A 16,214-nucleotide genomic window follows, 5' to 3' on the forward strand; every position below is an offset into this window, starting at 1 on the left:
ATATATATATATATATATATATATATATATATATATATATAAATACTCCAAGCCTTTGAATGCAATAGTGTATAATGTTACAAAAGCTTTTTATTTCAGATAAATGCTGATCTTTGGATCTTTCTATTCATCAAAGAATCCTGAAAAACATAAACTCAGATTTTTAAATACTGATAATGATAAATGTTTCTTGAAGAGCAAGAATGGATGATCATATGACACTGAAGAATGGAGTAATGATGCTGAAAATTTTGCTTTGATCACAGGAATAAAATATATTCAAATAGAAAGCAGTTTTTTTTTAAGTAGCAAAATTATTTCACAATATTACTGCTTTTGCTGTATTTTGGATCAAATAAATGCAAGCTTGGTGAGCAGAAGATCTTACTGTACAATTTTCTTTTGTCTGATAGTGTATGTCTGAGTGATATATTATTAAGTGATGGTCAAATGAATCTATTTCACAAAGTCCATACTTACAATCTCGACTTCTGAAGGTCCAGCTGCAGCGGCACCCGCAGGAAGAGCCTGTAGATCATCATACACACTTATTATACATTAAAACTGCCCTATTATCATATATGACATATAACAATATATGAACTATAAATTCACAAATGCTATGAATCATTTTATTTAGGCTGTCATTTTAAATAATAAACATGTATTTATTTCATGTTTGGGCCAAACTTACCTGTGGAGCAACAACAGGTTTGTACTCTAGCTCATAATACACCAATTGCTGTGGGTCAAAGAACAGAAAAATGTCAAAGTTAGTATCACATTGTGTTAGCATCACATATTCTGTTGTGATAGCTGACTCATAAATAAATATATAACAGTGAAATACTGTAGATGATGTACCGGAGCGCAGTAGGCCACTCCAATGACAAACGCCAGCAAAATGAGGACTCTCATGTTGAACGATACCGTCTGAAACATGAAATATAAATTTTTCTGAAAGGTTTCATTGGTATTACATGTAAGACCTCGAACTAGAACTAGACCTTTAACCCCAAACAATTAATAGTACCTTACCTTTAAGACTGTTGAGTCTGATCAGAATTGTTGAGGAGGATTTTGTGATACTGCTGTCTACATCTACCCCTTATATTCATTTTGAAAACAAAATACCCGTAACATCTGCATCTGATTGGCTTTGGTGACCAGCCAAGTTTCTTTATAGAGGCCAAAAATGTGCGTTCAAAGCAAGAATATCTTTGCTTATCTTGAAGCAAAATTTTGGCTGTGATTGTAATTGAATTAAATTTGGCACCATACATTATAGGTATCTGACAGTACAGTTCAAATAAATCAAACGCAATCAGAAAATACATTTATGACACAGGTGATGAAATCATAAACTCAGTACATAATGACAGTATACTGTTCACACTTGCCTAAGCTGTAAAAACCTTCTGCCTGAGCATTCATAAATAATATTATATATAATAAATACCAAAGTAGACAAAAACTACTCTACCTATAATTAATATTTGAAAGTATTTTTTATTTAATGGCTCTTGCAATATTGTGTGAAAAGGAATATATACCCACTTTCTTTGAGTTAAATTCTGGATTTACATTTAATATAACTTTAAGAAAACACCAGCGAAAGTCAATAATTTGACTTTGTTGCTTTGTAAAGACTTAAAAGTTGTCTATGAAATTAAGTTTTTATGTTCATTTTTTAATGCTCTGTTTAAATGTTTGATCTCTCTTTTTAAAATAATTTATTGGTATTAATCCTGTCATAATTTGCATTTTTGAATACCTTCAGCCTACATTGTGCCTCCATACATTGTTTGTACTGATCAGAAACATTTATCATTAAACTGGTCCTTTAAAAATTAGTAATAATAAATTACTTCTATTCATTTTCATCATGTAAGTTACGTTAACAGTGGATAGTTATGTTGACGCCATTAATGATCAGAAATGCTCGACACTGTAATTCTACATTCTAAAACCTTTTTTATTCACTCAGCTTGTTTTTCTCTGGGTTAAGTGTCAAGTGTGCACATTTTTCCATACTATTAACACAGCTGACACTTGATGACAGTTATACTGTATGCAACACAGAAGGAGCCTCAGGCTGTAATTAACTTTGTATTTAATTACAAGTCAGATATATATGTTGAGGCCCACACACATAGTTCACAGTATAAAGACAGAAATAAACTTAAACAAAATCTTTTAACATAAAGTTCATACCTCTTGTGAGTAGAATAGTTAAGAAATAGTAGCACATAAACAAACCAAAAACATCAAAAATACATAAAAAGTCAGAATTGCTATGAAAATACATAAAAGCTTTCATTATGCTGCCTTAACCCACTATATAAAGCATTACCATGATATAAAATGCATATTTCTGTAAACCCTGCAGTAAATATACACTGTAAAAAAAGAAAGTTTTTCAACTTAAAATAATTTGTTACCCTGCTGACTTAATGTAAGTTTAAGTGAACTAAAATATTCCAGTTGTCACTTAAACTAACATTAAGTAACTTAAAACTTCAAGTTGACTAAACTTAACATTTTAAGTCAGCAGGGTACCAAATTATTTTAAGTTGAAACGACTTTTTGATTTTTTTTTTTTTTTTTTTTTTACAGTGTATGTCTTAGGGGAAAATATCAGGGTTGGTGTTGACAGTATCAGAAAACAGTCGTGGGGACGCTGGAACGAGAGCTTCTTTGTGTTCCGGTGTTGGGAATGTAGGATCACTGTGACTGGGATCAGGCTGGACAGTGGGCACATCTGCTGAAATGAAAGGCCCATGATTTGAATCCAAAGCTCCAGTGTTGGTTAAGGGGTCTTCGCCAGGTAGGACATGCTCACATGGCACTCGTTCACGTTCCTGCATGCTAGCAATCCTTTTAGGCAGCGCTCCATTATTTGAATGGGACCCACCAGTCGCAGGAATGGCATCCCCACCGGGTTGTACGGCTACCACGCTGGGTGGCTGAACTTCAGAAGTTGCCGGAAAGGTGCTGGGGTGGAAGGTATTGGGTGGTCTTAAAGGGCCAACAGGTAGAACAGATTGTGGTCCAGCTACAGGAAAAACATTGCCTCCAAGTGCAGGCACATGCATGTCAATACGACGCATACGTCCCATGTTCTGCGTGTGACAGAATTTGAGATTTAGGCTAAGGTTTATTAATTCCAATAAATATATAATATAATATAATACTCCTGACCACAAAACGTCTCAGGTTACGTATGTAACCATGGTTCCCAGAGAAGGGGAACGAGACACTGCGTCCTCTAGTGCAGCGGCCTCTAGAGGGCGCAGTTCGAGTTCCCTCGTAAGGGAACATCTCAGGTTAAGGATGTAAACATGGTTCCCTGAGAATGGGAATGAGACATGGTTCCCTTCCAAGGGAACTCAAACTGTGTCCTCTAGTCTAGCAACCTCTAGAGGATGCAGTTCGAGTTCCCTCGGAAGGGAACCAGTCTCAAGTAGCACAGGTATATTTGTAGCAATCGCCAAAAATACACTGTATGGGTCAAAATTACAGATTTTTCTTTTATGCCAAAAATCATTAGGATATTAAGTAAAGGTCATGTTCCATGAAGATATTTAGTAAATTTTCTATTGTTAGTATATCAAAATGTAATTTTGATATATTTCATTTGGACAACTTTAAAGGCGATTTTCTCTGTATTTAGATTTTTTAGTTGTATCTCGGCATATATGTTATATTATTTTTATCTTTATGATATATGGTTTTGTGGTCCAGGTTCACATCTTCACTGGTCTCATACTTTGAAACCTCACTGTTGCTTTATTTTACCTGAAGTTCCTCAGAGCTCAATCCACCAAATGGTCCAGCCTTCAAAAAACATTAACATAATAAATTACACCTCAAAACAACACTTAGAGAAGAAATATTCTATTTTATAACAATTTAAATCAATTAATTTACCATTCGTGGTTGCATCTGTGGAACCATGTAAAGATATTGATGAAACTGTGGAAAAACACATGATAAATTAGATCATTTTTTTCGAAAAACTAGAGCTGCTTGAGTGCTGAATGTTTGTGTTTATACCTGTTGTTGCTGAGGCTGGTTTGGAGGCTTGTGTTGTTTGTGTTGTGTCATCAATGGCTGTGAAGCTGGAACTGCATTAGCAGGATATTGTTGAGATGTTGCGTGTTGGAAAACAGGCACTCTGTAGAACTGATGATGGAAAGGACTGTTATGACTTAGGAGACTGATAAGTGTGCAAAAAGACTCTAAAAGAAAAATTCAAGTGCATTTTGGCCCACATGATATTCAGTGAAAAGACTGAATGAACTGAATGACTCCTCTTGGGATTGTTAAATGTTGAATATGCTGAGCTGACAAACTGCTGACAGAGATTTTATTAGCGTGAACACATTTTACCGATACGTGAGGGAATATATCACGCCTGCTCTTTCTTTGTTTGGTACACATCGAGTGCAGTAGGTTTCCTCAATAAATCAAAACACTTCAGATCTGACACACTGAAGATTTCCTCCAGCGAAATATTTCTGATAATTTACCAAACAGCTTAAAACACAAAGGCTTGCTCGAGGGTTAAATAGCGCAAGTTAATTAAGTTTGGGTTTAGACCTCCACTCAGAATGAACCCAATGAACCCAGATAGTCTGTCAGCTCTTCCTATGGCGTTATTTCTGCTAACTACAAACAAACAGTGAATGACGGAAACACGCTTACTGATGGGTTCCTCGATTCTGGTCCAAGAATTGGATAATAGAAAATCTAAAAAAAATAAAGGAAAAAAACATTTTAATATTTTTTAAATAATTTCTAAATACATATAAATTCTAAGTAGCACAGGTCTATTTGTAGCAATAGCCAAAAATACATTGTATGATGTATGAACTTCATTTGGACAACTTTAAAGCTGATTTTTTTGCACACTCAGATCCCAGATTTTCAAATAGCTGTATCTCAGCCAAATATTGTCCTAACAAACCATACATCAATGGAAAGCTTATTTTTTCAGATGTATAAATCTCGACTGTTTTTGTGGTCCTTGGTCACAGATGTATTCATGAAAGTTTCTTACCTGCGGTTGCTGGTGTTGAGGATAGGGTAAGTACTGAAAGTGTACAGGAAGCTGACTGAGACCAGTATTGGGGTTGGTTTGAGATGCCCATGGATTGCTTAAAGTGGGCAGATGTGGCTGAGGACCAGGCTGAAACTGTGGTACATGTTGAGCCTGTACCAATACCTCAGATCCAGACGATGAGGACTGTTTCACTGGGGTTCCCTGTGCTGGAAAGTCTCCCACTGGGACTGATTCCATCAAATCACCATTTGGGGAAATCTATGAAAGGTTGATTAAAAATCAATAACATCTAAGTTACATAATCAGTGAAAGGTATTTAAATAATGCAATATCACTATTTGCTGCATCTCAGATTATTAACGTAATACAAAGAAAAATAATAAACTTTCATTAATTAGAGTGAATGAAACCCTGAAATATCTCTAAAGAAACTAGATGAACATCAACAACTCACCGGAACTCCAGATGTTCTGGATAGAACACATGCGAGCAACGCTAGAAGTCTCATTTGTGTCATATCTAAACATACACACATAGTAAATACATGCACACCATACAGCATAGAAAATTTGAATTAATAGCTAATATTGCATGACAAAAAAGCCAAACACTCACTTTAAACTCCTTTGATTACAATAGAAAATTGTAAGTGGAGAAGGGTGTACTTAAACAGTGTCCATTCGTCAAACAACCAATCAGCTCTGCAGAAAACATTTGAAATAGGTTCTGACCTCAGACAATATAAAACCTCAGACCATAATTTAATTGTACAATCCAAAGAACACTTAGTGTCTGAATGAATCATCAAATTAAACCATTTTGAAACATTCAACATATCCAGACGAGTTGATTTGAGTGATTTGAGTTTTATAGTACTAAAAGTCAATGAATAAAAGATTAATATGATCGTAAAACCAGGTGTGTTTTGTGGTAGTCTGTAGGTGAATGTCGTAAGTTAATTTGTTCCCACAGGGTGCATATTTTACAAAAGAAACATGATAGTTTGTAAGTATCATTAAATGATGAAATCTGGTTTATTTCTATAAATCACCTAAACCAGAATCATTCGTCTCATCTGAGGTCGCTTCTCACTGATTTCGTCTTTCCAAGGCTCATTAAAGCAAAACCAGAGTTAGCTTTTGAAAAGCCACTTTGGTTCAGTTAATGACAGTATAATTCTGTCATTCCCACAGTTAGAACTATACTAATTTCACATTGTGGTGAGATAACTGCTATTATTAAGTTGGGTTCAGACCAAGTAGGAATGCAGACACAGACGACAGTAACGAAACAACCAGGAATTCCACAAAAATGACTGCATATGCAAACAACAAGATTCCATCATTTAAAAAAAAATTTAACTGTGCTAATTTTAGTGTACCATTGTGTACTGTAGTCTGTACGTATCTGAGATGCTATCCCTGCTGAGATACATCTGAAGACATTTCTTCCTAAGACAGACTGTGTTTAATAAGTGTGTAGTGACTCAGGAGTCATACCGTCCCACCCAAAACAATCTCAAAATCTCAAAATTACATACCCACCTCTTGTTCTGTTGACACTTGCACCACACCTAGTGCATATAGAGCCTCAGAGTTGCATGCGTCGACCGTTACATTAAACAACACTACCAAGATATCATCTGAAATGACTGAAAGTTCCTTCAGAAATGATTTTCACTTCATGAGTGAGTGTCTATGCATGCATCAAAAAATTGGTTGAATGTAGTGATCATAAATATCTAGGTCATACGTGTATTCAGTAGCAGTGCATAGAAAATAATGCAGGGTTTACCAACTGAGGATAAATGTATAATTTAATAAATGTTTAAAAAAGGAAAACCAATTGAATAACATAAAACATGTTAAATATGTCGGATTCATTATGTTTATTGAAAGCATTATTTCAAATCTCAAGTGTTAGTTCACCCAAAAATGAAAATTCTGTCATTAATAATGCGTTTTTCTACTTTTGTAAACGCATGTCAAAGATTGACACAAAAGAGAAGAAATTGAATATAAAAAGTATTATCGTAGCTTCATAAAATAATGGTTGAACCACTGATGTCACATGGACTATTTTAATGATGTCCTTACTACCTTTCTGAGCCATGAACGTGGTAGTTGCGTTGGCACAGAAAGCTTGGATTTCATCAAAACTCAAAATCAACATCAAAATCTTAATTTGTGTTCTGAAGATGAAGGTCTTACAGGTTTGGAACAACATGAGGTTGAATAATTAATGACAGAATTTTCATTTTTGTTTCCTGCTCTATGGTCAACCATCTCCACGGTTAGTGGTGCCGATGACTGGGGGGCTCGGTGTGGGTGCTGGGGCCGGGGTCAGAGCGGGGGCAGGAGCCGGGGCTGGTACTGGAGGAGGCAGCAGCAGGGACCACAGAAAGGGGAACAGAGGTCCAGGCCTCACTTGGTAGTAGTAACCTCCAGGAAAATAGGGAGTGTAGATCATCTAGAGCAAAGAAATAAACAGTGACACATTTTAGGAATACATTTGAGAAAATTATGCATTTTTTCAAAATTAGATAAAACTTTTTGAGTTTACCTCATCACTGGCAGAGGAGCTCCATGGTTCATAACGGCGACAGAGCTGTGCGAAATTCGAAATATTATAATCGTTCATATTTAGTAAAGTATCATACAATGTTGTTTGAGTTTATTCTGAAGGCTTAAATGAGCTAGGCTGCTCATTTACATCACATCAGTATGATATGACGTGATATAAACTACTATGAGAGTAGAAGCATCTTTCAAAAACATTTACTTACAGCTCCTGAGGGAAATAGCCACAGCATGGTCAGTAATATGAGACTGTTCATTTTGGGATGGCACGTTTTTTAACCTTATTTTGGGAGGGGAAAAAACAGATAATCTAAAACCACAGTGAGCTGTGAGCAGATAAACACTAGATTTAACGACTGAAACATGTTCTACATGCAAAACCCATAGGTAGCCACATGGAGTCACTCATGAGCAGAAAAAAAAGGCTTGAGGATCTCACGCAGACAATAAATGTCATCAAATATTTTTTCATAAATCTTTGATATTGGTATATTTCAATCTCTAAAACGCCAACATTATATTTTTCTAATATATGTAGTGTAAACTATACTTTAAAACCACACGAACTTAAAATGCATTCAGTCAAGTATATAATAAAATAAACAACTATTCAATGAAAACAAGGGTATTTTTCACGTTTCATGTCAGACTGGGGCAAACTACCACATTATTATAAAAGTTGTATTTTGAATTATTTTGTAATATGTCCATATATATATGGATCTAGATAATCACAAATGAATTACAGTCAAACCAAAATTTATTGAGATACCTTCAAAATTTCTCACATTATTGCGGTTTATTTGCTATAACTGTGTCAGAACAAATTCATCTTGTTCATGTCATATAATTTTAATCGAAACAAGACATGGTCAGGTCACATTTTTGGTCCCAAATTTTTTTCAATTTTACTAGTCCACTGTATGAAGTATTTTTGGGTATAATGTCATAGTTTACTTTATTTTGCTATCCTCACTTACATAAATGAACTACAGTGTACTACACCCATTAGTAAAAAAAAAAAAAAAAAAAAAATTACAAAAATTAAATCTGGTGTCTAAATAATTTTTGGTTTGCCTGTATAGATAGATTTTTTTTAATAAACCAACCCTCAAAAATATTCACTGGGATAAAAAGTGTAACATTTTGCCTCAGTCTTCCTTATATTTCAATGAAATTGTTAAAGATAACATTAACTTGAAATAACAAAAACAGTGTGTTTTATATTCAAATTAATAAATACTTACAGTTCTGCAGTCTTTTTGATGTCCTGAAAGAGATGTGAATACACTGAGATTTATCCCAGTCCAGCTAACATACTCGAATAGACTCCTCAAAGAGTTTAGCATGTAACTTTTTCCTTATTGTGCACACAAACCTTAATCTTTAAGGACATTACAAATATTTTGTCATGTTCCCCCAAATCCCCAAAGGCTCACAGTCAGTTTGTGCAATTGTGACATCTTAGGAACATCTTAAAACTTCCTGGACACATTGCCACAGAGGATTAGCTAATCTCTGATAATTGTGGTTTTACTGCAAGACAAATGATGTCTGTCTCTCTATACCTAAAGGCATTTTCCTTCAGTATGAAGAAACAAGCCAATTTTTTTTTTTTGCTCACACTACAACTCCAAGTTGAACTGTTAGACTCAAATGTCCAACAAAACTGCAAGTTTATAATTATTCAATTTCATCAATGCCATCACTATTTGGCCTTTGTCAACAATCTTTTCAGTTGTATGTATATGGTTTAATTGCTTTTTTGACAGAACATGCATTTCTGAACAGACTGGAGGTGTTTTTTCCCTTCCTGCCTCAAATGACCTTAGTAGGGAAGCCTGTTTTTGCCACTGAAAAATAAATAAAAAGTAATTGTGACTTTTTATCTTACAGTTCTGACTTTTTTTCTAAGAAATGTGAGACGTAAACGCACAATTGTGGGATATAAACTCACAACTGTGAGAAACAACTTTTAACTTTATAACTTTCTCGCAGTTGCGACTTTGTATTTCGCAATTCTGACTTTTTTCTTGCAGTTGCAAGTTTGTATCTCGCAATTCTTTTTCTCAGAATTGTGAGATATAAACTCAAAGTTTTGAGGAGAAAAAAGTATGTTCACAGAAGTCTCACAATTCAGAACTAATAACTCCCAATTGACTTCATCAGAATTGTGAGTTTATATCTCGGAATTCTGACTTTATAACTCGCAATTGCAATGTTTATATCTCGCAATTTTGACGTTATAACTCGCAATTGTGAATTTATATCTCACAATTCTGAGAAAAAAGTCAGAATTGAACGTTTGTATAATGCAATTCTGAAAAAAAAAGTCAGAATTGCGTGCTATAAAGTCACAATTCTGAGATAAGTCGCAATAATCATTTTTATTTTTTATTCAGTGGCGGAAAAAAATGAAATGAACAAAAAAATGTATAATAAATTGCATATGTCAATATATATGTATTAAACCTTGACAGATATAATAAAGAACATGTATAATAATCTTTTAAGATTCCCAGTCACGTTTAGCCATAGGGTGTGCCATATGCTTTGGTTTTGTTTACGAGTTGCATAAATTCAGTCTCTATACAATAAATATACCATAAAAGAAACAACCATGTGACTAATTTCTATATTTCCTAATTGTTGAGTAAAGTTCAACTTGCTAAATACTAATTGTTACATTTTTCAAACATGTGACTGTGTTACTACTGATTGGCCAGTTGCATGTTGTTAATGTATATATAAAGCATATATCGCTGCTGTTTTGATGTCACACCTGAAACTGAGAAGTCTCTCGTACATTTGGCATAAAGGTAAGAAGCCATTTACATTTACATTTGTTCATTTATCAGAAGTTTTTATTTTTTCCAATGCAATTTACACACTTTTTCTACTAGATCAGAGCAGCTCTTATTGAAAACCATGAAATCCTTTCTAATTATTGCTTGTGTCTTTGGACTCTGCTGTGCAGTGCTAGTGAGTATCATACTCTACTTGTTCAGTTTTACATTTCACCATCAACTGTAAATGTTCACTGTTTGGTAATTTACTCAAATGACAATTCTGTTTTGTTTTGTTTTGTTTTTTTCCAGGCAGAGGATGAAGATCATCGAGATAAGCGCTCATCAAGCTATTCCTCTGAGGTCAGATTAAAATAGAAAACACTGTATCAGCAAATTCTCTTTGATTTTTGCCATTGAATAACAATAATTGTATTTAATTCATCATATTATTTTTTTTTTTCTCTTAAATGCAGTGTAATGTGCTTTATGTAGACTTTTTTGACAGAAATTATTTTGTTCCTCTATTGAAATTACTACAGAGATACAGACCTGGAGGCTTCAAGCCGTACCCATTTCATCGTCCGTACCCATATCAGCCTCCAAACACCAATGCCCTCCTCAACCTCTTGCCATTCATCTTAGGACAGCTGACATCCACTACCCGTGCTCCAGCACCTGCCCCGGCTTCAGCACCTGCCACAGCTCCTGCTCCTGCCCCTGACGGAAGATAAGACACCAGCTAAACTGGAGCATGTGTCTGATTGATTTGATACTCTTGTTATTGGTATCTTAAAAATAAATACAAATAAAATATGCTTCATGAATCATACATTTGTGTTTGTCTTAATTAAAAGATAAGTGCACTCAACAAAACAAGTGTCTTTATGAGTGTTTATTATGTCCCTTGCGCTGTTGGATGATTTGTGATATTTCATTTTAGGAGTGGCCAATATACTGGTAGACAGGATTACCCGGTACAGGCTCAAGTGATGTTACTGTGTTACACGATCATGAAAACTCATTGTTTGCACATGTTTTAAGTTAACCATTTCAGTTCACAAGTGATTTCAAGCCGCTGAAATGCAATCAGCAGCGAAAGAGAGCTCATTTCGCTATATGCGCACTTAAAGACGGTGTTCATAGAAAGCAGGAATATTGAACAGAGTTATTTTTGCCGCTTTATAGGTCTTGAATGGTTAAATATACACACTTTTACGTGTGTCTTTGCAAGTTCCTCGTAAATCAGAAATTTAGGTCTAAAGTGAAATCAAACAGCTGTGACTGAAAACACACGTGCAACAGTATATTGGATCCGATTAGCTCTTAAAGTGACAGCAGTCTAATATTCCTGCTGTATGTCATTCATGTTATTGCTCTTGACTAAATAATTACTTTAATAAGAAATAATGTATAATTAATTTGCACAGTAATGAATATGCAGTGTTTTTATACATTTGATAACTTTATACAATGTATAGCATTTGTGACCCTGGTCCACAAAACCAGTCATAAGGTTAAATTTTACAAAACTGAGATATGAAAGCTCAATAAATAAGCTTTCTACTGATGTATAGTTTGTTAGGATAGGACAATATTTGGCCGAGATACATCTATTTGAAAATCTGGAATCTGAGGGTGCAAAAAAATCAAAATACTGAGAAAATCACCTTTAAAGTTGTCCAAATTAAGTTCTTAACAATGCATATTACTAATCAAAAATTACATTTTGATAGGTTTACAGTAGGAATTTTACAAAAAATCTTAATGTAACATGATCTTTACTTGATTTCCTAATGATTTTTGACATAAAAGAAAAATCAATCATTTTGACCCATACAATGTATTTTTGGCTATTGCTACAAATATACCCCAGCGACTTAAGACTGGTTTTGTGGTCCAGGGTCACATTTCTTATTTATATTTTACGGTAGTTTTTTGTCCTATTGCTTGTAATTAGTTTCTTATTCCTATTTTATCGCTGATGGTTTACTTGTTTATTAGTTTTTTGTGATATTGCACTGGTGACATGAATTATGGTATTTCTTTGGTATCAAAAATTTTGATATCTTAAAGACCTTATTTAAAGCAAAAATAGCTATATTATGATATATATATATATATATAGAAAATCATATATGTTTAGCTATTAGTTACCTATTAATTCCCCAAGAAATACTGGCAGATAGACAACTTCTCTCTCTAATATGGTTAGACGAATTGTTGAGTAGAATATATGAAATGGTGTGAGTTTGTATATAATGATGTTAACAAGATGATTGACAGGCTAAATAATGTACTCACCCCCTTGTCATCCAAGATGTTTATGTCTTTCTTCCTTCAGTCGAAAAGAAATTATGTTTTTTCGAGGAAAACATTTCAGGACTTTTCTCCATATAGTGGAATATGTGGAAGAAGGGTCTTATCTAGCTAAACAATATGTTTTTTTTGTTTTTTTTAATCACAATTTATATACTTTTTAACCTCAAACGCTCATCTTGTCTCTTTACTCTGTTTTTTTCTGGGTCAATACAGTTAGGGTATGTCGCACATTTTCTCCCTCAACTTCAAAATTGCCCTACATCGCTCTTTTACCTTTTTTGTTAAGAGTGTTTAATCTTCTTTGGATGTTTACTTTGCAAACACTGAGTCGGTACTTCTGCAGTGATTTAGGATGATTTTGAAATGATTTTTGAATTTGAAGGAGAAAATAAGATGGGAGTTTTTTGACACACCCTAACTGTCTTGAACCAGAAAAAAAAGAGTTCATGCAGAGCAAGATAAGATGAGCATTTGAGGTTAAAAAAAATGATAAATTGTATTTTTTTTTTTTTTCGCTTTCGCTTGATTTCGCTTGAAGTTCAAACTCAGTGCACCATAGAAGTCCACTATATGGAGAAAAATCCTGAAATGTTTTCCTCAAAAAACATAATTCCTTTAGTACTGAAGAAAGAAAGACATGATCATCTTGGATGACAAGAGGGTGAGTACGTTATCTGTAATTTTTTTGTTCTGGAAGTGAAAATGGATTTCAAGAGGCAATTTTATCATGCACTAAATCTCCAAATATCCCAAAACAAGCATTAACCTCTGTATAAGTTTGTAGTTTTTCATTCAAAAAAGGACATACATTTTAATGAGTAAAAAAAGACCTATAGGCTGAGCCAGGCTACCTCACACTCATAAGTGTAATATGCCTAAAATTTGAAAAAAGGCTACATCATTGCTTTAGTAAAAACAATAAGTTTAATAAAATGTCCAAGCATCCAGAATGAAAAAAAAAAAAAAAAAAGTTAGAACAAGCAACAACAGCTTGGGCTGTTTCTGAGAAGTTACTAGATTGACAAGCATTCCTTATTCGTTTTTGCTCCATCAATGAAAATTTTACTTGACAAAAAAGCCACAGAAGACACAGAGTAGTGGTGTTTTGTTCTTGAATGATACAGTGCTTTGGAACAAATCTGTTTAGTGAATAATACAATGACTTACTCATAACTTGTTTTATTCCTGAACTTGTAGCATCTACTGGTGTATGTAACTGCATAAAGAGTTCTGGAAAAATACACACTACTTACTGACTATCTGTCAGAGACCCAGATAGGTCCTTGAAACACTGCTCAAATCAGATTTGACGATTAGTACCTGTTGTATACTTTTGGCTGCTATCTTGTATAATAACACTTATTAACACACAGTAAAAAACCTGATACACTGTACATTTTCCTATAAATTCGAAAGACAAAGAAAAACACAAACACAAATATATGATTCAATGATGCCAAGTTTATTTGTTTTAAGATAAAACAAGAGTATCAAGTCTATCAGATGTATGTTCAGTTGTAACTGGTGCCTTATCTCCCACCAGGAGCAGGAGCTGGGGCAGGTGCAGGGGCTGGTGCTGGGGCCGGGGCCGGGGCAGGTGCAGGGGCCGGTGCAGGAGCAGGGGCAGCGGATGCCAGCTGTGCTAAGATGAATGGCAAGAGGCTGAGCAGAGCATTGTTGTTTGGAGGAAAAGGCATAGGCTGAGGCATTGGCTGAGGCAGAGGCTGAGGCTGGTAAGGGGGAAAGTATGGGTAGCTCGCTGGGTAGGGACGCTGAAATGGGTATGGGTTGAAAAAGCCTCCAGGTTGTCTCTGCAGAAATATCAGTAGAAATATCAGTGAAACGAGTCTATATAAAACAGTTTTTGATTTCAGAGTTTTTGATTTCAAACTGACCTCTGAGGAACGGCTTGATGAGCGCTTCTCTCTGAGTATTTCATCCTCTGCCTAAAAGAAAAATATAGTTATCATTTTGCATTCATTTCCATTGCTATAAATTACGTTACAGACAATGTGGTGGTAAAATGAGTAGAAAATCACATGAACAAGCAAATAAAAGAGAATGATACTCACTAGAACAGCATAGCAGAGTCCAAAAACACAAGCAACAATCAGGAAAGATTTCATGGTTCTCAAGAACAGCTGCTCTGATCTAATAGAGAAAGATTTTTCATATATAAATCAAATTGAAGAAAAATGTATTCTAAATTACCAAATATAAATGTATCTGCTGTTAATTCACATAAACAACTACATTTGCTTCTTACCTTTATGCCAAGGGTATGAGAGACTTCTCAGTTTCAGATGTGACTTCAAAACAGCAGTGATATATGCTTTATATATACATTATTGACATGCGACTAGCCAATCAGCATTAACACAGTGACACATTTGAAAAACGTAACACTTAGTATTTAGCAAGTTGGATTTTACTCAACAATTGGGAAATAGGAAAATGAGTCACATGGTTGCCTCTCTTATGGTATATTAATTGTACACATACTTAAACGGAGTTTATGCAAGACATAAACAAAACAAAAGATTAAGGCACACCTTAGGGCTGGCATTCTTAATAAATAAATACCTTGCTTATATCTGTGCCATTCTAGATAGCTTCAAAAATATATAGCATGTCACATGGAATTGGCATATTTCTACAAAACAAACAGTGGAAATGATATTAAGAATGATGAAATTAATTAACTGAAAGTTATTAAAAAAAAAAAAAAAAAAAAAGCTAATGTGAACTTAGATGAAATATGGGGAAAATATCTTTAGAATGAAGGATGACATTGTTGCCTAATTAAAAAAAAATTATACATATCTGAAAAGCAACCTATAACTATAAGGGTTTTATTCAATTCTGTCAGGACATAGCACAATAGTAATGTTTCTTGGTTTATTAATTATATATTTTAAAATAGTGTTGTGTAGTGAGTTATGGTTTGATAATGTAGCAATCATAATACTGATACAATACAGAAAAAATGTATTAATAATAATTTATTTGTGTTTAGTTGTGTTAACTGAAGGCAGATGTCTTCAAATGTTCATTTCAGCAAATTCCAGCATTTAGATTTGTTAATAAAGCATAATTTAAAGATCTCTTTTGTCATCAGTAATAACAACAAATATTTTCTGGTTGCTGCCAGATTATTTCAGTCATTAAAATTTGTTGTTTGAAGTTTGGTCATGAAAATTGGGTTATGCAAGATTTGTATTTGTTATTTATTATTATGTTACATAAGCTTCAATAGTTAACATTAGTTAACTACACTAGTTAACATACACCAAAAATGAATAATACCTTTACAACATTTATTAATCTTAGTTAATGTTTATTTCAGCATTTACTAATGCATTATTCAAATTACAAGTTGTGTTTGTTAGCATTAGTTAATGCACTGTGAACTAACATTAACAAACAATGAACAACTTTATTTTCATTAACTAACAAGAAAAA

At 34.0% G+C, this 16,214-nt stretch overlaps 2 protein-coding genes across 2 annotated transcripts in view; both read right to left on the bottom strand.

The window, feature by feature from the left end:
* Nucleotides 1-1,105, bottom strand: part of scpp7 (secretory calcium-binding phosphoprotein 7) — a 2,814-nt gene extending 1,709 nt beyond the window's left edge. The window contains 4 exon segments of the mRNA XM_073843110.1: nt 481-528; nt 695-742; nt 865-933; nt 1,039-1,105. Coding sequence (XP_073699211.1) covers nt 481-528; nt 695-742; nt 865-918 — 150 coding nt within the window. The 5' untranslated portion in view covers nt 919-933; nt 1,039-1,105.
* Nucleotides 1,106-2,101: 996 nt separating this feature from the next.
* ambn (ameloblastin) lies at nt 2,102-9,089 on the bottom strand. Its single transcript, XM_073843019.1, has 11 exons — nt 8,892-9,089; nt 7,851-7,924; nt 7,628-7,672; nt 5,681-7,534; nt 5,520-5,584; nt 5,063-5,323; nt 4,708-4,752; nt 4,057-4,185; nt 3,931-3,975; nt 3,799-3,837; nt 2,102-3,122 (listed from the first exon to the last, which is right to left on the bottom strand). Exons 5-11 carry the CDS (start codon nt 5,580-5,582, stop codon nt 2,625-2,627), a joined length of 1,080 nt encoding a protein of 359 aa, XP_073699120.1. The 5' UTR covers nt 5,583-5,584; nt 5,681-7,534; nt 7,628-7,672; nt 7,851-7,924; nt 8,892-9,089; the 3' UTR covers nt 2,102-2,624.
* Nucleotides 9,090-16,214: the final 7,125 nt, after the last annotated feature.

Source organism: Garra rufa, chromosome 6, assembly GCF_049309525.1.
Source record: "Garra rufa chromosome 6, GarRuf1.0, whole genome shotgun sequence".
Taxonomy (NCBI): domain Eukaryota; kingdom Metazoa; phylum Chordata; class Actinopteri; order Cypriniformes; family Cyprinidae; genus Garra; species Garra rufa.

Bases quoted from the DNA above. Each gene is read 5' to 3' on its own strand.
- ambn (XM_073843019.1), bottom strand. From the start codon at position 5,582: ATGACACAAATGAGACTTCTAGCGTTGCTCGCATGTGTTCTATCCAGA. The intron at 5,324-5,519 runs GTGAGTTGTTGA...AACCTTTCATAG, and splicing joins CCAGAACATCTGGAGTTCCG to ATTTCCCCAAATGGTGATTT. The intron at 3,838-3,930 runs GTAAATTAATTG...TGTTTTTTGAAG, and splicing joins CACAGATGCAACCACGAATG to GCTGGACCATTTGGTGGATT.